A 22,286-nucleotide genomic window follows, 5' to 3' on the forward strand; every position below is an offset into this window, starting at 1 on the left:
AGAACGTCCACAGTACTGAAAACAAATGTAACTTGGAGGAACTCCAGTGAAAATAGTGTAATGAACAAAAGTGCTTAATTTTTACAATAATTGTGTATAAATGATTTAGTCAGTGTTTGCCCATTGTAAATTCTTTCCTTTCTCTGATTTACATTCTGACATTAATCACATGGTGACATTTTTACTGCTGGCAGGTGATGTCAGTGGAAGTACCTGCTGCTTGCTTTTTTGGCAGTTGAAAATAGCTGTTATTTCCCACAATGCAACAAGGCTCCCACAGTGTTTCAGAACCATGGTCCTGACATCACACTGTGGGAGGGGTTTCAACACAATATCAGCCATACAGAGCCCCCTGATGATCCGTTTGAGAAAAGGAAAATATTTATCATGGAAAAGGGGGTATCAGCCACTGATTGGGATGAATGTCAATCCTTGGTCACGGCTTCTCTTTAAGGTACCCTTGAATCGGCGGAAACAAATTTGAATGAAGCCCATGGTGGACTAGATTACCTCATCCGTAGACCCCTGCTGCTGCCTGTTGTCTTTGGTGTCCCTCCCGTTCCTCGTCCCTGGTCCTCTAAGAATTTTACTGGGTCCCTCTGTTGAATACTTTTCTGGAAGTTCCCCTCAAGCTGTGCCAAGTGATTCAGAACTGCGCATGCACAGCAAAAGTAAACGCACGTCCATGAGGAACTTCCTGGAGGCTCGGGAGAGAAGAAAACTCAAGGAATGAGGGGGACCCAGAAGACTATGAGCAGTATCTGGAGACTAAGTAGAAGGCAGTCTAGAGCCCTATGGGTTTCATTTAGTATTTTTTCTTATTTCTGGGATATTTGAATAACCAATTTAAAAATCCAGATAATTTGTAGAAGGCTCTGCACGTTAGGTTGCTGCTGCTTGCTTGGATTACATTATTCTTCTCAGACTTAAAGGACACATCTGGCAATCTGAAAAATAAGTTTCACTCACCTGTGGCTTCTTCCAGCCCCTAGAAGTCTGTTAGGTCCCACCGTGCAGTTTCTCTCTGAGCCAGGCCTCCACCCGCCTCTCCGTACGATCGTGACCTGTGACTGGGCCGGGATCTTCAGCGCAGGGGCACTTCTTGTGATCGCGCTCCTGTCTCTGGGAGTGCTCTGTACTTGCGCAGTTCAATTCTCTCTTAACTGCACAAGCGCAGAGCGCTCCCATTGATGAGGTGCACAGGAGCAGAAGATCTCGAACCAGCTGTGGGTCACGATCTTACGAAGAGGAAAGCGTCGGCCTGGCTCAGGGGGGATTTGCGCCATGGGACCGAACAGATATTTAGGGGCTGGAAGAACCCCAGGTTAGTGACACTTTATTTTTCAGATTGCTAGATGTTTCCTTTAACGTCCTGAGAAGATTGCAGCTTGATGCAATACAGTCTGTGGGCAGTGTCTGGCCCCTGACCAGGTGCCATAGTGATTTAACATTAGCTAGTCAAGGAGCTTGGACACAGGCAGAAACAAGCTCTGCCACCCAGTGGCTGTATAGATTTGGGATACATCATGGGGCTTTATGTGTCTTTCTTACTGAAATGTAGCTCAGCAGATGGTATTGCTCATCCTCTGTATGTTGTCTCTCTCTTCAGTTCATCCCCTGCGTGTGGAGGAAGTCAGTCTCCGTGGCCTTAGTCCAACCAGCGTGTTCATTTCCTGGTTCCTACCCGGAACATTTCAGTCTGTGAATCTCCTGTGTGAAGCAGAAATCCACAATATCCATGGAGATCTGGAAAGGGTAATAATGTTTATTTTAACTTACTTTTTTGTTTGTGTGTAAACTACTTAAAGGACCACTATCATGAAAAATTGTTAAATTTTAAATTCATATAAATGTACATTTCTTACAGAGTAAAATGCACTAGAAATAACCATTTTCCTGTTTCTTTAATTTACTGTAGGTAGTAAAATGCAGATCTGGCAGATTTTGAACTTGTCCATCTCCCCATGGGGGTTCTCTGTATTTCCTTATTCTTTACAAAAACCCTCTCTGGAAAGAATCTATACAAAGATGCCAGCCAGCTTCCCTACTTGTGCGCACTATTTTTCAGTTGGACTGAGCAACTGCCAATTCAGTACTTTTGTAAATAAAGAAAATACTGAGAATCACCCATGGTGAGATGGACTAGTCCAAAACCTGACAGATCTGTTAGATTTTAACTACCTACTATAAGTAGGAGCGACATAGAAAAACTGTACCATAGCGATCAAAATATACAGTATTAATAAGCATACAGCAATAACGAAGTATCTGGACATTTGTGCGACAATATAAACATGTTTGGAACATAGACTTCAAGGCATTTGTGAATACAAGTTGTTTTTCCTCATATTACAACCGCATAGTAAAAACAGTACTAGTGCAACTGGTATATTCTGGGCAATGGCTAGGTACACAATACATATAAGTATAGTTTTGAGGGAAAATATGTGTAAACCCCTCTCACCACTTCGTGGAGTAGTCTCTCAGAGTTGAGCTCAACCAATCGATAGTCTACCCACGGTCTCCACACCTTTTCGAAATGATGCATTGTATCTGCAACTCTAGCGTTTATACGCGCAGACAAGTTTCTTGTCGATTCTGTCTAAAACTGCTTTAAAGCTAATGGTCTGCTGATTCCATTGCAAAGCAATATAAACTTTAGCAGAGGACACAATATGCTGGATCAGTTTATGGGTGGGTGGCATGTTTCATAGTATCAGGCCTGTATCCAAGCAGAAACATATGGGGATCCTTGCTAAAGGGACCCTATGCTATATTAGATATGAGAGAATCAACTCAAGTTCATTTTGGAGAGTTTCGGGGCCCGTTTTCACTATAGCATTGCGGAATCGCCGGCGAATCACCGCATGCGCGATTTCGCATGCGATTTCGCATAGGTTAGGGTGATGCGATTTTAACCATGTCACTGCCTGTGTGAATTAACATGGGTACCTATGCGAAATTGCATGAGAATTCGCGGCAAAAAACGCATGGGGAAAACGCATGCGATTTCCCTATTAAATACATTGTGTGCGATTCGCCTTCCACACGCAGGCGAATTCTGAGGGCTGTGCCATGCAGAAAAATCCTGCACAGAAAAACACACAGCAAAACTGACAAGTGGAAACAGGCCTATCCACTTGTATAGGCTGTGCGAATCAGCATGCGGATTCGCGATAGTGGAAACGGTAGATAATTTTGGCTTCCAGGAGAGGTAGCCACTTGAAAAACTGAAGACTGCTTGCTGATGCAGACTGGAACAGTGCTTCCCTCTGGTGGGGAGGACCAGCTGCTGCACAGGAAGAATTCCATAAATGAGCATTGGGTCACTGCAGCCTATGGGCTGTCAAACGCGCATAAATATATAAGCGGTACATTCTATTTATTTAGCTAAAGGAACTAATTTGTGCAAGTAACTTTGATAATGTACGTGTATTAAGCAGTGACTTTTCCCTTGTATTTCTTTTATAGCGTAATATGACTGTCAATGGAGCGAACGGTGCATACTACACATATACTTTATACAACCTGCATCCATTCACTGACTATAATTTCCGTGTTCGATGCTCTTCACGCGATCATTTCTGGAAGTGGAGTCACTGGAGCAAAGAGAGGTCTCACAAGACTGCAGTGGCAGGTAAAGAAGACCATACATAAATATATGGATATGTGAAGTCGGCATCTATCAATAAGACCTTCATGTGTTTGTCTGCATGTATCAATAAAGTTCTTGAAAGTACTGATTAGTTAGCTCTCCTCTCTGGAGTCAGCTGCAGGAGAAGAAAAACAAATTTTCTAACGTTTTATTAATTCTACCTGTCTGTATAACTGGAGGAATGTTACACGGAAATAAGGTGAACTAGAGGACACTGATTTTCATGGAGTGAAGGGGGAGTAGGTTAGGATTTAGACCAAAGTTGCTGCATTGTTCTCAATAGTCACTGTAATGCTTACTGCCTCAAATGTCCATATAAAACAAAACCCTGTGGTTTTACTCTATAAATTGAGGGCGAGCAGACTCTAGAAATGCTGTGCTCCAAGTACAGGCAATATCCACTGGTCCTGTGCCCCGGGGATAGGCAAAATCCACAGGTGCTGCTGTGCCCCAAGGATAGGCAAAATCTGCAGCTACTGTACCCCAAGGTCAGGCACAAGCCACAGGTGCTGCTGTGCCCCGAGGATAGGCAAAATCCACAGGTGCTGTGCCCCAAGGACAGGCAAAATCCACAGGTGCTGTGCCCCGAGGATAGGCAAAATCCACAGGTGCTGTGCCCCGAGGACAGGCACAAGCCACAGGTGCTGTGCCCCGAGGATAGGCAAAATCCACGAGTGCTGTGCCCCGAGGACAGGCAAAATCCACGAGTGCTGTGCCCCGAGGACAGGCACAAGCCACAGGTGCTGTGCCCCAAGGACAGGCACAAGCCACAGGTGCTGTGCCCCAAGGTCAGGCACAAGCCACAGGTGCTGCTGTGCCCCAAGGACAGGCAAAATCCATGAGTGCTGTGCCCCAAGCACAGGCAAAATCCATGAGTGCTGTGCCCCAAGCACAGGCAAAATCCACCAGTGCTGTGCCCTGAGGACAGGCAAAATCCACCAGTGCTGTGCCCTGAGGACAGGCAAAATCCACAGGTGCTGTGCTCCAAGAACAGGCAAAATCCACCGGTGCCATGCCCCGAGGACCGGCAAAATCCACAGGTGCTGTGCCCCGAGGACAGGCAAAATCCACAGGTGCTGTGCCCCAAGCACAGGCAAAATCCACCGGTGCCATGCCCCGAGGACAGGCAAAATCCACAGGTGCTGTGCCCCGAGGACAGGCAAAATCCACAGGTGCTGTGCCCCGAGGACAGGCAAAATCCACAGGTGCTGTGCCCCGAGGACAGGCAAAATCCACAGGTGCTGTGCCCCGAGGACAGGCAAAATCCACCGGTGCCGTGCCCCGAGGACAGGCAAAATCCACAGGTGCTGTGCCCCGAGGACAGGCAAAATCCACAGGTGCTGTGCCCCGAGGACAGGCAAAATCCACAGGTGCTGTGCCCCGAGGACAGGCAAAATCCACAGGTGCTGTGCCCCGAGGACAGGCAAAATCCACAGGTGCTGTGCCCCGAGGACAGGCAAAATCCACAGCTGCTGTGCCCCGAGGACAGGCAAAATCCACAGCTGCTGTGCCCCGAGGACAGGCAAAATCCACGGGTGCTGTGCCCCAAGGACAGGCAAAATCCACAGGTGCTGTGCCCCGAGGACAGGCAAAATCCACAGGTGCTGTGCCCCGAGGACAGGCAAAATCCACAGGTGCTGTGCCCCGAGGACAGGCAAAATCCACCGGTGCCGTGCCCCGAGGACAGGCAAAATCCACAGGTGCCGTGCCCCGAGGACAGGCAAAATCCACAGGTGCTGTGCCCCGAGGACAGGCAAAATCCACAGGTGCTGTGCCCCGAGGACAGGCAAAATCCACAGCTGCTGTGCCCCGAGGACAGGCAAAATCCACAGGTGCTGTGCCCCGAGGACAGGCAAAATCCACAGCTGCTGTGCCCGGAGGACAGGCAAAATCCACAGCTGCTGTGCCCCGAGGACAGGCAAAATCCACGGGTGCTGTGCCCCAAGGACAGGCAAAATCCACAGGTGCTGTGCCCCGAGGACAGGCAAAATCCACAGGTGCTGTGCCCCGAGGACAGGCAAAATCCACAGGTGCTGTGCCCCGAGGACAGGCAAAATCCACAGGTGCTGTGCCCCGAGGACAGGCAAAATCCACAGGTGCTGTGCCCCGAGGACAGGCAAAATCCACAGCTGCTGTGCCCCGAGGACAGGCAAAATCCACGGGTGCTGTGCCCCAAGGACAGGCAAAATCTACAGCTGCTGTGCCCTGAGGACAGGCAAAATCCACAGGTGCTGTGCCCCGAGGACAGGCAAAATCCACAGGTGCTGTGCCCCGAGGACAGGCAAAATCCACAGGTGCTGTGCCCCGAGGACAGGCAAAATCCACAGGTGCTGTGCCCCGAGGACAGGCAAAATCCACAGGTGCTGTGCCCCGAGGACAGGCAAAATCCACAGGTGCTGTGCCCCGAGGACAGGCAAAATCCACAGGTGCTGTGCCCCGAGGACAGGCAAAATCCACAGCTGCTGTGCCCCGAGGACAGGCAAAATCCACAACTGCTGTGCCCCGAGGACAGGCAAAATCCACGGGTGCTGTGCCCCAAGGACAGGCAAAATCTACAGCTGCTGTGCCCCGAGGACAGGCAAAATCCACAGGTGCTGTGCCCCGAGGACAGGCAAAATCCACAGGTGCTGTGCCCCGAGGACAGGCAAAATCCACAGGTGCTGTGCCCCGAGGACAGGCAAAATCCACAGGTGCTGTGCCCCGAGGACAGGCAAAATCCACAGGTGCTGTGCCCCGAGGACAGGCAAAATCCACAGGTGCTGTGCCCCGAGGACAGGCAAAATCCACAGCTGCTGTGCCCCGAGGACAGGCAAAATCCACGGGTGCTGTGCCCCAAGGACAGGCAAAATCTACAGCTGCTGTGCCCTGAGGACAGGCAAAATCCACAGGTGCTGTGCCCCGAGGACAGGCAAAATCCACAGCTGCTGTGCCCCGAGGACAGGCAAAATCCACAGGTGCTGTGCCCCGAGGACAGGCAAAATCCACAGGTGCTGTGCCCCGAGGACAGGCAAAATCCACAGGTGCTGTGCCCCGAGGACAGGCAAAATCCACAGCTGCTGTGCCCCGAGGACAGGCAAAATCCACGGGTGCTGTGCCCCAAGGACAGGCAAAATCCACCGATGCTGTGCCCTGAGGACAGGCAAAATCCACAGAAGCTATGCTGCTCTCATTCCTGAGATCCAGTCAGTGTGGCCTGGGGCCATGTGACCCCAATGATTTTTGTTTTTGTGTTTTGTTTCCTTGAGAATATGTTTTACAGAACTAAAAAAAGATGAGTATTTTTGTTTTCATTCATTGAAATTTTTGATTGGACTTGGGCAAAATCATACCAAATATACCATCACCGTGGTCTCTCTATTACCTGCAGTCCAATGTAGCTCCTCTCTCACTCAGTCTGAAGGCGTGTACACACACCCTATAGCTGCCTACTGTCGGCATCAGGACTCAATCCAGCGGGCATGGTAAGGAGGGACCATGACTGTCACTTAAAGGATACCACAACTGAAATGTGACATAATGAGATAGACATGTGTATGTACAGTGCCTAGCACACAGATAACTATGCTGTGTTCCTTTTTTTCTTTCTCTGCCTGAAAGAGTTAAATATCAGGTATGTAAGTGGCTGACTCAGTCTTGACTCAGACAGGAAGTGACTACAGTGTGACCCTCACTGATAAGAAATTCCAACTATAAAACACTTTCCTAGCAGAAAATGGCTTCTGAGAGCAAGAAAGAGGTAAAAAAGGGGAATTTCTTATCAGTGAGGGTCACACTGTAGTCACTTCCTGTCTGAGTCAGGACTGAGTCAGCCACTTACATACCTGATATTTAACTCTTTCAGGCAGAGAAAGAAAAAAAGGAACACAGCATAGTTATCTGTGTGCTAGGCACTGTACATACACATGTCTATCTCATTATGTCACATTTCAGTTGTGGTATCCTTTAAAGAAAAAAGTCCACCTCAGCTGGGTTTCGTCTAACGTACTTACAATGCTTTAGTGTTATGCCTGTTATTACATGTGACAGTTATTACATGTGACAGTTACACAAGCAGATTTGTTTACTTATTGCAGCTGGATAGAACAATACATTTAATGATTGTGGACAAAGTTAAACAAAGTCACGGATGCTGAAATCCTTCCTCCATGGCCAAATGTTTAAACAGTTCTGGTTAGTTTAGCTGTAAATTGATCTGCCTAAGCAACGGCATAGCAATAGGGGATGCAGAGGTGGCGACCCCACCGGGGTGCCTGGACCATAACTTTTCATTGGTGCTATGCTGGTTATGATCACTTCTATATGTGCATTGAATAGTAGTAATCCTTAACTACCTGTTTCCTTACTCTGATTACACCTCTCTCATCCTTGGTAGGCTTCGGGACTTCATATCAGTAGAGTGCTTGGGGCCCCGAGCCCCTCTGCTACACCACTGTGCCCAAGCATCATGTAAGGTCTGGTTCAGACAGACGGCTGGTGGCAGCTCATTTGGCAGATGCTAAATACATTTCTTCTGCCGCACAGACAAGCATTTGGCTTTGGTTCCCATCAGGGCATCACCCTATGGGGCATAGGGGGTACTGAACCACTGAACATGATCGCCGCTGGACTCTACATGCAGCGTATTAGGAATTTCAATAGACTGCAATGTTCTCAGAATCGGCGAAACACAACACTATACGCATTGGAATTGATGCTGCCATCAGTCTCTGTGCGGGGCGCGTTCAATCCCAGCGGTAATCGATTTGCACACTAACAGGATAAAAAGTAGTGCGGTACCACAACTAAATGTGCATTATGCCAAAGTTCAATATTCAAAAGACGGGGACTTTTTTTGAACCAGAATTCTCTTGTTTATTCTTCATACGTTATTTCTTCAAATTGCGGACAATACATGTAGATACAAAACATCAGACTTTCACTTCACGTCAAAGAATGCCTGACACGTGTTTCACGGCCAAAAGCCGCTTCCTCAGAGGCACACCGTACACAAAGCATCCATGGGCCTACGACCAAGTCAAATCTGCAATCTGAAGTTCAAAGTAGCCCTGCACTCAGTGATGATCCCATAGTTGTATGGGCTGCAAGCGACTCGCACAGCCGTCATCAGTCGCATGTGTGAACCAGCCCTAATTCTGCTTGAACAGTACATACTCTGCAACTCTTTGCCTCAACCTTATTATTTATGGCATGTTGAACTGTTATGCTTGCGTTTTTCTTTTTTGCAGCTCCTTCAAAGAAGCTGGATATCTGGGCAGAGCCGGCGCCGAACGCAAAACATTCCATCATAGTTTATTGGAAGGTATTTCTTTACAGTTTCTTGTTTTGTTTGGATTGTGTCCCTTTTATGGTGCCCATACTTGGTACATTTTTTTTTTTTTTTCATCCAATCTTACCATTTCTATGCAGTATTATTGTAAATTAAAAAAGGAAAGGAGAGAGCGCCGGCACTGCTGTCAATCCTCTTTTATTTATTTATTGTATTTATAAAGCACCCACATATTACGCAGCGCTGGACATTAGTTTGTTACAGACAATATTTAGGGGTGACATACAGCAAAATGACAATACATGAATACAAGAAAACCAGATCACACAGCACAGTATGAGTACCAGGTATTGCTTAGTCAGTCACTGGAGGGGAGCATGGAGATTAGGCCAGTTAGGTTCACTCAGATGCGTAGCATGGGTGCACAGTAATGAAGGTGCATGATTAGGTAGGACACAAAAGGAGGAGGACCCTGCCCAAAGGCTTACAATCTAGAGGGAGAGGTAAGGACACGAATGGTAGGGGACCAGAGTTCAGCTGTAGGTTTAGGGCACTTGTGAGGGGTAGTAGGCCAGAGTGAAAAGGTGAGTTTTGAGGGCTTCTACAGAAGCGCCGGAGCGTGAAACAGCTGTAAAGCTGGCCACTAATGGTCCAATTTCTAGCGAAAAATCGTTCGAGCGATCAGAAATTCTGATCAGATTGGTTGTAAATAATCTCCATTGGTGGACACAATCGATTATGAACGAGTGAAAAAAGTCGCCCGAATGAATTTTCGTCGAACGAAAATTTGGATTTTCTTGGTGGTCGTGATAGATAGGAAGCAATGATTGGTTAGTTGATGGTGTAGTGAACGATTTTTCGTCCGATCAGAATTTCTGATCGCTCGAACGATTTTTCGCTAGAAATTGGACCGTTAGTGGCCAGCTTAAGGCTCTACACCCCACGCACCCACCGCATCCACAGTCACCAATGGTATGTGCCATGATTTTTTACATGCTATCATGCCTTGTTTTATGTCTGGATTTATGAATAAAAGAGGATTGACAGCAGTGCCGGCGTTCTCTCCTTTTTCAATATAGACACTGCTTTTGCCTGAGCACGCTGAGGACCCCTTGCTTGCATACCTAGCCTGTGACTGTGCTGCCCTCCTCTCTCTCCCCCTCCAACTGCTGTGTTGTATGTGTTGCAGTGCCGGCATCCCTGCTTCTTATGCTTCATGACTTATTGTAAATTAAGTGAATATACTGAGAGGATAATTTAGGCAGTTCCCTTATATTCCATAGAAATGGTAAGATTGGATGAAAAAAAATGGTGCCCATACATGGTACAATTACTGTGATCACTGACAAAGGTTGTGAGGCTTCCTCAATGTAGCCAAATAAATAAAAAATGCACAAAACAAGGTGAGATCAAGAAAGAGGTGGGTATGACCCGAGCGAACAAAAATCTAGTGGTCACCAAACATAATCAAAATACAAAAACTTTATTATTAATTGCATAGTAGAAAAGATTAAAAATGTGCCCCCTGGCCGCCACCACAGCCCCCTCCCTCTTGCCTCTGATGTTTATAGTATTCCAGCCGGCCACAGCACACACAATCTCACACACAAAACATGCATGCAAATCCGGATTGCCAAAAAATGACCCTGAACGTTCAGAAAAGAACAAAAATAAATTTCTTTTCTCCCTTTTCCCTGTTATTGGATCCAGAAAAATGATATGCACTTGAGCCAATCTTAGATGTGTTAGTAGTTATCATAGATCTCACTCATGCATAAAGTTCTTATGTGTCAGTCAGGTTAGTATAAGCAAAGAGATTGTCCATCCGGAAACATGCAATATGAGCACAGCAAGAGGTTAGTCCAGCCTCTGAGTGAGATATTTCTCCAGTATAAGTATATATGCAACATACAGGCTAACCTTAGCCAGGCCAGTTGATCAGCATATAACACAGGCCGACTTTTTCTGCTGAATGGAGCTGCTGACACTGGGGAAAGTGTCGGCCTGTGTAATACAAGTAACTATGGAAAGATGGATATCATTTTAAAGCTCTCTTTCTCTCTTTCTGGCGACACCTAAATCGTCGCTCTACGCCTTTTAGTTTTCTTTATTTTCGCGATTGAAATCGTGGCCGCGGCAATTTCAATTGCGAAAATAGCGAAAACTAAAAGGCGTAGGGTGGTGATTTATATATCATTGGAAAGAGGAGAAAGAGAACTTTAAAATGATATGCATCTTTCCATAGTTTCTGCACTGCTCGGAGTCCCTTTAATGGCACATGCAGCAGTTCAAGCCAGGCAATGCAATTGTCAGGTTCCAATAATCAAAGCATCTATATGTACTATATCGATAAGGCAAGTGCTCACACAATGTCAGCTTGATAATGGCAGTCCACATACACAAACAAAAGTCATGCCCGTGGGGCTGCTCACGTATCCAGAATGGAAATGCTGAGATGCAATGTAGCCATGAACGCTGCTCGTGATGTAGCCAGGAGTTGTGCCTGCAATGGATATGGTGTCCAGCTACTCGAATGGAAGCAGAGGCTCGGTCTGTGCCCAATGGTGTGCTGTAATAAGTATGCCGGACTGGCTGGAGGACGGGGAGAGAGACCTCCCATCCAAGTTGGGAAGAAGACGGTGAGGCGGCCAGGACGCTGCACAATAGTCCTCATAAAAAATGCGCTGGGTTCTGTTTTGGAGTATGAGAATTAACATACAGTATTGTTAGGCTTGGGGGTGTATTCTCCATGGTCAGCACGTGATGCATAAGCTGACGGGAAGGAGATACACACACCAGCACAAGGAATCAGGATATCCCCAGTTTAGTGGAGGAGAGGACTGACTCCGATAGGAGATTGTGGCGCACAGAGCCGGTGCAGATCCGAACAGCCACAAACAATACTTTTGTGATAACGTCTCAGCGCAAAGTAGCGCTGAGCGCATAAACCAGAACTGAGGAGATCAGGGCAAGTAGACAGAATGAACGCTTGCTTAACTAGCCACTACTTAGTGACAGCAAGCGTCCACAACAAGACAGACTAGAATGAGGCAGCCAATGCGTTTGCAGCGATGGCGTGCCTCACAAAGACAGGACAGGATAGTCAGGAAATAGCAGGATCAAGATAGATGAACGTAACACAGACAAATATACAATAAGTATGTTTTCCTAGCGTATTACAATTACAGCTATCAATGAAACTATTTGTAACGTCTGACTAACATATGTATATATCGGCAATGAACCGATATATGACATAAGCAGGAACACTGACTAGCACTGGAGCAATACAGGGAACAGGACTCAGAAGGATTCGCTATCTCTTCGCAGAGATGAATGCAATCCACAAACGGTAACAGGACAGGATTCAGAAGGATTCGTTATCTCCTCGCAGAGATGAACGCAATCCACAAACAGGACCAGGAGCAGGATACTAGCTCAGCACGGGTGATCACGATACGCGCAAACTACCAAAACGTGCTGGAAGGCTGACTAACTGCACACAGGATATAAACAGTTCGTGTACGTATATATCAGCAACACTGATGTATCAACGTAACATGAATACAAGGAAAATAACAAAATGCGCAAGTATGCGTATATATTGGCGATGAACCAATATATGACACAAGACAAGCAGAGTAACAACTTCTAGAACAAGAGCAGAACTAGGAGGACTCGGTGACCCCTTCGCAGGAGTCAGCGCAGTCCACACGGACTAGGAACGAGGTGGGGCACGAGCAGAGTAACAGACAGAATCTAAAACTATGGTAGCCCATCAAGCATTGCAGGAAGCAGTTCTTTATACTGAGGTCATCCAATGGGAGCAGACCTGCAGATTCCCACACAAGTGAATGGTAATTAATCACAGGCTGACAGCAGGAAAAGGCAGACAATGATATGCAGCCTGCAGGAAAGGGATTGCCCCTCCATTGCAGCAGACAATGTTTGTTTACACAAAAGCATATTAACCACTTTCGGATTTCCCAGACGCATAACTACGCCCCTATTGACTTAATTAGCGGATCAGGGGCGTTTATAAACGCCCCTGCCGCTATTGTGCTGTGCGGGCGCGATCGCGCGCGTGCACGCGCGCGCTCCCGCGCGCCCCCGCTCCCGCCCGCGGGTGCGCGCCCCCGTGCGTGCACGTGCACGTGCACCAGCTTCATTTATTTCTGGGTGGGATTGATGAATGGGAGTAATTACTCCCATCACCAATCAGATGCCTGTAACCATGAATGAGCACTGCTATAAGCCAATAGCAGTGCTCATTCATTTGTGAGGTTTACAAACAATGTTGCCAGCACTTAAGAAGATACAGTTACCTTGTAATCACTCCTGAGAGGATTACAAGGTAACTGGATCTTCTTTTCTTGTAGTCTGACTGCCACCTAGAGGATTTTATAAATATACCAGGACTTATAAATAAATATACCAGGACTATATACCCCTGATTAACCCTGATCAACCCTGATCTAATCCTAGCCTCCCTTGCTTTTTTTTTATGGTTGGAAATATAGAAATAGTGTATCTTTTCATTTTTTTCTCTTTTTTCTTTTTAAAATGCATAGAGAATAACATTATTACTAAAATAAAATATCACCCTTGAAAAGCCTAATTTGTGGCGAAAAAAACAACCTATAGATCATTCACATGTGATGAGTAGCAATAAAGTTATCAGTGAATGAATGGGAGGAGCGCTGAAATGTAAAAGTTGTTTTGGTTTTAAGGGAAGAAAACCTGTGATCCTGAAGTGGTTAAACTGTCATTAACTTCAGAGCGACTGCAGATGGAATCAGCAACTAGTTTAAGTGCAAACCAAACTATGCAAGAAAATGCATGTAATGACATCAGAACTGCTTGGGTTGCAATACCACTGCAGCCAGCAGTAAACGCTGCAGACATGATCATAACAAGTATATTCCGGCGTATAAGACGACCCCACAACTTTTCCAGTTAAAATATGGAGTTTGGGATATACTCGCTGTATAAGACTACCCCTCTTCCAACGCATAACAAATAAAAATTAAAAAAAATCATATACTGGTGCTATGTATGAACAGATACTGGTACTGTACTGTATGTGGTACCCAGTATATAATCGTATACAGGTGATTGACCAGTTGTATTGGTCAATTCTCCCTCTCCATAAGTGGATTGGTCAGCTCTCCCTGTTTATCAGAGCGGTATGGAAGAATAGATCGCGCTGTGCCCATAGCACACGCCTCTTTCACCCTTCTGGCCCGCCCTTGTATCCTATTTACCTCCTTCTCCGCCTCTCAGATCTCGCACATGTGAGCCTGCACCGCTTCACTACAGTCCTCAGCAGTAAGATCTGAGAGTCGGTAACTGGATAGGGCATATCAGCCGGCATCAATGACACCCGGCGTATAAGACGACCCCTGAATTTTCAGAAGCTTTTCAAGGGTTAAAAAGTAGTCTTGTACGCCAGAATATACAGTACATACATGAAAGAAAACCAAATGAATCAGTCCCCTGGCTGGCTGCTTTCATCTGTTTTTCTTCCTGTACACATACACCAGGCACAGTTGTGGCTGCACTCTGCTGGGGTAACAGATTACATATGGATTGCTGTACTGTGCAAAGAGGATGTCTCAACAGTCATCCAATGCCGAAATATAGTAGAAAAAGACCGCTCAACCTCTGATACCTTGTGCAAGGTGCTGGAAACCAGACAGCAGAACAGGAACACAGGGAGGAAGTCCGCACACTCGCTGGTATATTCCAAGGGTTTTTATTTCAATCCAAATCGCACATACAGAAATTGGCTGACATGTTTCGGAAAGAATCCTTACTCATAGCCTGGCTATGAGTAAGGATTCTTTCCGAAACATGTCAGCCAATTTCTGTATGTGCGATTTGGATTGAAATAAAAACCCTTGGAATATACCAGCGAGTGTGCGGACTTCCTCCCTGTGTTCCAGTCATCCAATGCCCTTGGAAGGATACAAAAAGTGAAACCGAGAGCCCAATATAGTGTAGTATGTCACGATAGAAGGGGTATAATATAAAGTATAAGAGTAATATACTCACAAGTCTGAGTTACCACAAAGACAACCACTGGATGTGCAGGTGGGGAGAATTTATAACCTGACCCCACTCAGGCGTTAAGAAGTCGCTCTCTGAGACAGGAAGAACGGGGATACACCCCTCCACCAAGGGTGGACTAAATCAGTAAATCAGTAGATAATTGGTAATAACAGAGGCACCAAATTAGAATAAAATAGTTAAAAGCAGTTTAAAAGGAGGGGGTTGGTGGTTACCGCCCTCAGTTATATAATGACCAGCCACTGAGTCGTTATAAATAAACAGTAACATTTATTCTAAGCTCTCCAGGTATGCTATGGAGAGCTTAGAATAAATGTTACTGTTTATTTATAACGACTCAGTGGCTGGTCATTATATACCTGAGGGTGGTAACCACCAACCCCCCTACTTTTAAACGGATTTGAATTATTTTATTCTAATTTGGCGCCTCTGTTATTACCAATTATCTACTGATCCAATGCCCTTAATTTACTTAGGCTGGAGAACATAAAGTGATATGAAACGTTTCCATATCCTCTTTGTTCTAAAATATATCTAGCATAAAATCTACTCGCACAAAAATATTTTGTAGCAGAACAGCATTCAGTTAAACACAGCACTTTTAATATATACATATAGCAGCTATGCAATAAAATGCAATAGCCTCTTTCAGAGCGGATAAACTGTACTTTGAGCATTTGTAAACATACAATATTACTTGTGCACAAAAGCAAATATGATAACTGAATGGGTAATAAAAAGTTGTAAAACACATTTTGATTGAATGTTATGTCAGAGTTTTTTGTCCCACTATATGAAGACACAAGAAAACATGAGTGATCCAATAACCCTGGAAACGTCTGCTATTAGGCAGCAAAGGTTTACAAACCTTCTGGGTCATATCAGAATTTTGCAAGGATTGCTGAAAGCTTAGCTAATTAAAGCTAGAGACTAATTTTAATTACTCCGGTTCTAGAGAATTAACTTATTTTCAGCTGCCTGGTGTAAAATTGGCACATTGCAGATAAAACAGATGTCTTCAAGCAGTTAAAGAGAACCTGTACTTGCACTAATCAGCATACCACCCCACCCATTTCTGTTAGTAGTCCCCCAGTAAGCCTGTTCCGTTATTGCATACACAAAGAAATCAAACCTGTTTTAAAATATCTTGCACTGTATAAATGTGAACTGAATCGACTTTTTTTTTTTACTATCAAAAGTGAACTATTTTTACAATTAAGTATCAACTTTATTTTCCAGCATTTGCAGCCGAGAGAAGCTAATGGAGATGTGATCTCGTACAACGTAGAATGGAGGCCTCTTCACAGTAATGAGAGCCCTCAGCTCATCACTCTGCCTAGAAACCTCAATAGGACCCTGATCAATCTAACTGGCACTAATAATACAGATTATGAGATTACCGTAACAGCCAGCAATTCCGCAGGATCTTCACCACCCTCAGTGATTACTACTGTACAGCTGCTAAATGGTATGTTCCGCCCTCAGTCATTTCTACTGTACAGCTGCTAAATGGTATGTTCCGCCCTCAGTGATTACTACTGTACAGCTGCTAAATGGTATGTTCCGCCCTCAGTCATTTCTACTGTACAGCTGCTAAATGGTATGTTCTTCCCTCAGTCATTACTACTGTACAGCTGCTAAATGGTATGTTCCGCCCTCAGTGATTACTACTGTACAGCTGCTAAATGGTATGTTCCGCCCTCAGTTATTACTACTGTACAGCTGCTAAATGGTATGTTCCTCCCTCAGTTATTACTACAGTACAGCTGCTAAATGGTATGTTCTTCCCTCAGTCATTACTACTGTACAGCTGCTAAATGGTATGTTCCGCCCTCAGTGATTACTACTGTACAGCTGCTAAATGGTATGTTCCGCCCTCAGTTATTACTACTGTACAGCTGCTAAATGGTATGTTCGGCCCTCAGTGATTACTACTGTACAGCTGCTAAATGGTATGTTTCGCCCTCAGTGATTACTACTGTACAGCTGCTAAATGGTATGTTCGGCCCTCAGTGATTACTACTGTACAGCTGCTAAATGGTATGTTCCGCCCTCAGTTATTACTACTGTACAGCTGCTAAATGGTATGTTCCGCCCTCAGTTATTACTACTGTACAGCTGCTAAATGGTATGTTCCGCCCTCAGTCATTACTACTGTACAGCTGCAAAATGGTATGTTCGGCCCTCAGTGATTACTACTGTACAGCTGCTAAATGGTATGTTCCGCCCTCAGTGATTACTACTGTACAGCTGCTAAATGGTATGTTCCGCCCTCAGTTATTACTACTGTACAGCTGCTAAATGGTATGTTCCGCCCTCAGTTATTACTACTGTACAGCTGCTAAATGGTATGTTCCGCCCTCAGTCATTACTACTGTACAGCTGCAAAATGGTATGTTCGGCCCTCAGTGATTACTACTGTACAGCTGCTAAATGGTATGTTCCGCCCTCAGTGATTACTACTGTACAGCTGCTAAATGGTATGTTCCGCCCTCAGTTATTACTACTGTACAGCTGCTAAATGGTATGTTCCGCCCTCAGTTATTACTACTGTACAGCTGCTAAATGGTATGTTCCGCCCTCAGTCATTACTACTGTACAGCTGCTAAATGGTATGTTCCGCCCTCAGTTATTACTACTGTACAGCTGCTAAATGGTATGTTCCGCCCTCAGTTATTACTACTGTACAGCTGCTAAATGGTATGTTCCGCCCTCAGTCATTACTACTGTACAGCTGCTAAATGGTATGTTCCGCCCTCAGTGATTACTACTGTACAGCTGCTAAATGGTATGTTCCGCCCTCAGTTATTACTACTGTACAGCTGCTAAATGGTATGTTCCGCCCTCAGTTATTACTACTGTACAGCTGCTAAATGGTATGTTCCGCCCTCAGTGATTACTACTGTACAGCTGCAAAATGGTATGTTCCGCCCTCAGTGATTACTACTGTACAGCTGCAAAATGGTATGTTCCACCCTCAGTGATGACTACTGTGCAGCTGCTAAATGGTATGCAGTGTTCTCCCCAGAATTTTTTTTCCAGCCGGGTGGCATGAAAAAGTAGCTGGGTGTCATGAAAAAGTATCCGGGTGGGGTGAGATGCGAGAATGCAGGGCAGGTGCTTCTCTGTACAAGTCTGCTTACAGCAGAGGAGGAGGTGAGCCAGTGACAGCCGAGTGCTCACCAAAACTAGCCGGGTGGAGCACCCAGCTAAAAGAGCCTGGGGAGAACATTGGTATGTTCTGCCCTCAGTGATTACCCCCCGGTATTACTACTGTATTGCTGCAAAATGGTATGTTCTGCCCTCAGTTATTACTACAGTACAGCTGCTAAATGGTATGTACCGCCCTCAGTTATTACTACAGTACAGCTGCTAAATGGTATGTTCCTCCCTCAGTTATTACTACAGTACAGCTGCTAAATGCTATGTTCTTCCCTCAGTTATTACTACAGTACAGCTGCTAAATGGTATGTTCCGCCCTCAGTTACTACTGTACAGCTGCTGATTTGTTTGTTCATGAGATCTATATACTTGCTTGCATGCTATTTTGGTAGTTAGACTGAACAGTTGCCTTTCAGCAAGTGGTTTTGGAAATAACGAAAACTCTGAAGATCCTCATGAGAAGAGGGACTAGTCCAAACCCTGTCAGATTCTTTTTTTTTTTTTTTTTTTTTTTTTATGTGGTTTAAATTAAATTACACGTGATGTGTAATTTTTTTTTCTATGGTGACAGCGAGATTGGAAAAAAAGTAATTTATAGTGCATTTTACTCTGGAACAAATATGTATTTTATACACACCACAATGGTGGGCATTTAATGTCAGGAGGCCGTCCTAAGGCACTTCTTAGCAGAATACCCAGTAACGTAGACATTTTTTCATTTGGAGTTAAAAAATATAGCATGTAGCCATGGCTGTACCAAAACCTAGTTGCACAGTAGTAATTTTACTAGTGAGACCATGCCCATTATACCTCATGTTAAGTAAATGCTTATATAAATTATTTATACTTTTTTAAAAAAAAACTTCTGGGTATTCCTTCACCTCATTTGAACTGTAAAGTATTGTCTCAGGTTTGGATCTCAGTTAAAGCCTATGCGAAGTTAGAAAAAGCAAAATCTACCATTAAGTCGTATTGCGTTACAGTATTTCCCCTCGAGCTTTGGTGAAGAGCGAAGCTTAAATATCTCATTTTGGGAAAATGGTAGCAGATGTGCGGCTCAGGCAATGCAGTGTGCCATGTCGTGGGTTGTCCTTCCAAATCCTGCAGCTGTTACTAGTTGGCGGTAGTCAATTGGTTATATGCCAAATTACAGTTCTCACAGTTCCTACTGGCAGTATTTTTGTTTTGTATTCAGTTTTACATGATTACCACCAGTATAATCTCAGTTTTTACATGTTTTCAGAAGATGCACATATTTTTTTTATTTCTAGTTGAGCTCTCTTGATGTCTAATATTTATCCTCCTGGAAAGGGCGTGGCTAAATATCACAATTAATGAACGGCACATTGTTTTATACTCCTTACTGGGGATGATCAATGAGATGCAAATATTTCTAAGTTCATCCAGATTTATGTACATTTTAATGCAGATTTATGAAGCTTGAAAATAGACCAATCAAGTCCCACCCAGGTTTAAATTGATCAAATGTTCAAGCTGCATATATTTGCATAAAAAATTACATAAATCTGCAATTTGGAAATATTAGCACTTCAGGTGTTAAAAAACAAGAGGCCAATTATCTGAGATATGCAATTATACAGGTCCTTCTCAAAAATTAGCATATTGTGATAAAGTTCATTATCTTCTGTAATGTACTGATAAACATTAGACTTCCATATATTTTAGATTCAAATACACACAACTGAAGTAGTTCAAGCCTTTTATTGTTTTAATATTGATGATTTTAGCATACAGCTCATAAAAACCCAAATGTCCTATTTCAAAAAATTAGCATATTTCATCCGACCAATAAAAGAAAAGTGTTTTTAAAACAAAAAAGTCAACCTTCAAATAATTATGTTCAGTTATGCACTCAATACTTGGTTGGGAGTCCTTTTGCAGAAATGACTGCTTCAATGCGGCGTGGCATGGAGGCAATCAGCCTGTGGCACTGCTCAGGTGTTATGGAGGCCCAGGATGCTTCGATAGCGGCCTTAAGCTCATCCAGAGTGTTGGGTCTTGCGTCTCTCAACTTTCTCTTCACAATATCCCACAGATTCTCTATGGGGTTCAGGAGAGTTGGCAGGCCAATTGAGCACAGTAATACCATGATCAGTAAACCATTTACCAGTGGTTTTGGCACTGTGAGCGGGTGCCAGGTCGTGCTGAAAAATGAAATCTTCATCTCCATAAAGCTTTTCAGCAGATGGAAGCATGAAGTGCTCCAAAATCTCCTGATAGCTAGCTGCATTGACCCTGCCCTTGATAAAACACAGTGGACCAACACCAGCAGCTGACATGGCACCTCAGACCATCACTGACTGTGGGTACTTGACACTGGACTTCAGGCATTTTGGCATTTCCCTCTCCCCAGTCTTCCTCCAGACTCTGGCACCTTGATTTCCGAATGACATGTAAAAGTTGCTTTAATCCGAAAAAAGTACTTTCGACCACTGATCAACAGTCCAGTGCTGCTTCTCTGTAGCCCAGTTCAGGCCACTGCTTCTGGTTTAAAAGTGGGTTCATGCTTCCATCTGCTGAAAAGCTTTATGGAGATGAAGATTTCATTTTTCAGCACGACCTGGCACCTGCTCACAGTGCCAAAACCACTGGTAAATGGTTTACTGACCATGGTATTACTATGCTCAATTGGCCTGCCAACTCTCCTGACCTGAACCCCATAGAGAATCTGTGGGATATTGTGAAGAGAAAATTGAGAGACGCAAGACCCAACACTCTGGATGAGCTCAAGGCCGCTATCGAAGCATCCTGGGCCTCCATAACACCTGAGCAGTGCCACAGGCTGATTGCTTCCATTCCACGCCGCATTGAGGCAGTCATTTCTGCAAAAGGATTCCCAACCAAGTATTGAGTGCATAACTGAACATAATTTATTTGAAGGTTGACTTTTTTTGTTTCAATAACACATTTTTCTTTTATTGGTCGGATGAAATATGCTAATTTTTTGAGATGAAAAATTTTGGGTTTTCATGAGCTGTATGCCAAAATCATCAATATTAAAACAATAAAAGGCTTGAACTACTTCAGTTGTGTGTAATGAATCTAAAATATGAAAGTCTAAAGTTTATCAGTACATTACAGAAAATAATGAACTTTATCACAATATGCTAATTTTTTGAGAAGATCCTGTATATGGTGAAGTATGCCGCAATAGCATCATAGGGGGCGATATACAGGCTGGGAACGCGAAGAATCACTCGCGTTCCCATGCCTGTCGGCCGGTGACGACCAAACCGGAAGTGTTCGCCGGCAGGTCCTGCACCATCGGAGCGGAGCTGCGAGGGCACCGATCGACTGCAGGGGGCTGAGGGAAGCCCCAGGTGAGTAAATCTCGTTTTTTTTCTTTGACTTTAGGTTCACTTTAAGAGAGCGCTGAATGTGGGCATTTCCATTTATCCACTGATTTTTATTTATTACTTTAAATGGACTTTAAAACAAAGTTTTGAAAAACGATGCCATTTATTGACCAACTGAATAGGCTGAGAAAGCTTTTGATGTACACTATATAAAAATATTTTTAAAATGACACCAGATGGGAGTCTGATAAAGATACCATTGCATCAAAAGCTTTCATTTTTAGGGCCTTTTTCCACTAGCCTGCGATTTGCGATTTGCTTCTGATCGCAAATCGCAAGGTACATTAAACTAATGGAAACTGCAGCAGCAATTTCCATTAGTGCAATCCGATTGCGATGCGATTTTGGTCAAACTCTCCCTTGTCACCACCTCTGTGCTCTGCCCTCCGCTTTACATTTCAGCTCTCCAGCTACTTCCTCCTTCTGACTGTGAAGGAGGAAGTATATGAGTGCTGGAATGCAACAAAGGTACTTAGAGACACTTTGTGCAACTGGTTCTTATGTATACATATATTGCATACCCTGGAAAGTTCAGTTTAGAAGTTCTGTCTTTTCTCTCTGTAGAAGTTGATGTGGACCGAGTAGTTGGAGACGACACCGGTGTAAATATATCCTGGTATCCAGGTGAAAATTTCACTTGTGGTTACGTTGTGAAATGGATTCCATCTTCTCACCTCCAAGGAACTGACCTGCACTGGAAGAGGTTTTCACCACGTGCAACAAACGCTGTCATCTCATTGAGTAAGTAGAAACTTAG

The 22,286-nt window shown here is 44.6% G+C and overlaps 1 protein-coding gene across 4 annotated transcripts in view; it reads left to right on the forward strand.

Moving 5' to 3' along the window:
* The window catches only part of LOC137528850 (leukemia inhibitory factor receptor-like), a 155,389-nt gene that overhangs the window by 111,355 nt on the left and 21,748 nt on the right, over window positions 1-22,286 (forward strand). For all 4 annotated transcript variants that reach the window (XM_068250525.1, XM_068250545.1, XM_068250535.1 and 1 more), the window contains exons 10-14: window positions 1,610-1,755; window positions 3,472-3,637; window positions 8,881-8,954; window positions 16,230-16,458; window positions 22,094-22,270. In XM_068250525.1, coding sequence (XP_068106626.1) covers window positions 1,610-1,755; window positions 3,472-3,637; window positions 8,881-8,954; window positions 16,230-16,458; window positions 22,094-22,270 — 792 coding nt within the window. The remainder of the gene's footprint in view (window positions 1-1,609; window positions 1,756-3,471; window positions 3,638-8,880; window positions 8,955-16,229; window positions 16,459-22,093; window positions 22,271-22,286) is intronic.

The sequence above is a fragment of the Hyperolius riggenbachi genome, chromosome 1 (assembly GCF_040937935.1).
Source record: "Hyperolius riggenbachi isolate aHypRig1 chromosome 1, aHypRig1.pri, whole genome shotgun sequence".
Taxonomy (NCBI): domain Eukaryota; kingdom Metazoa; phylum Chordata; class Amphibia; order Anura; family Hyperoliidae; genus Hyperolius; species Hyperolius riggenbachi.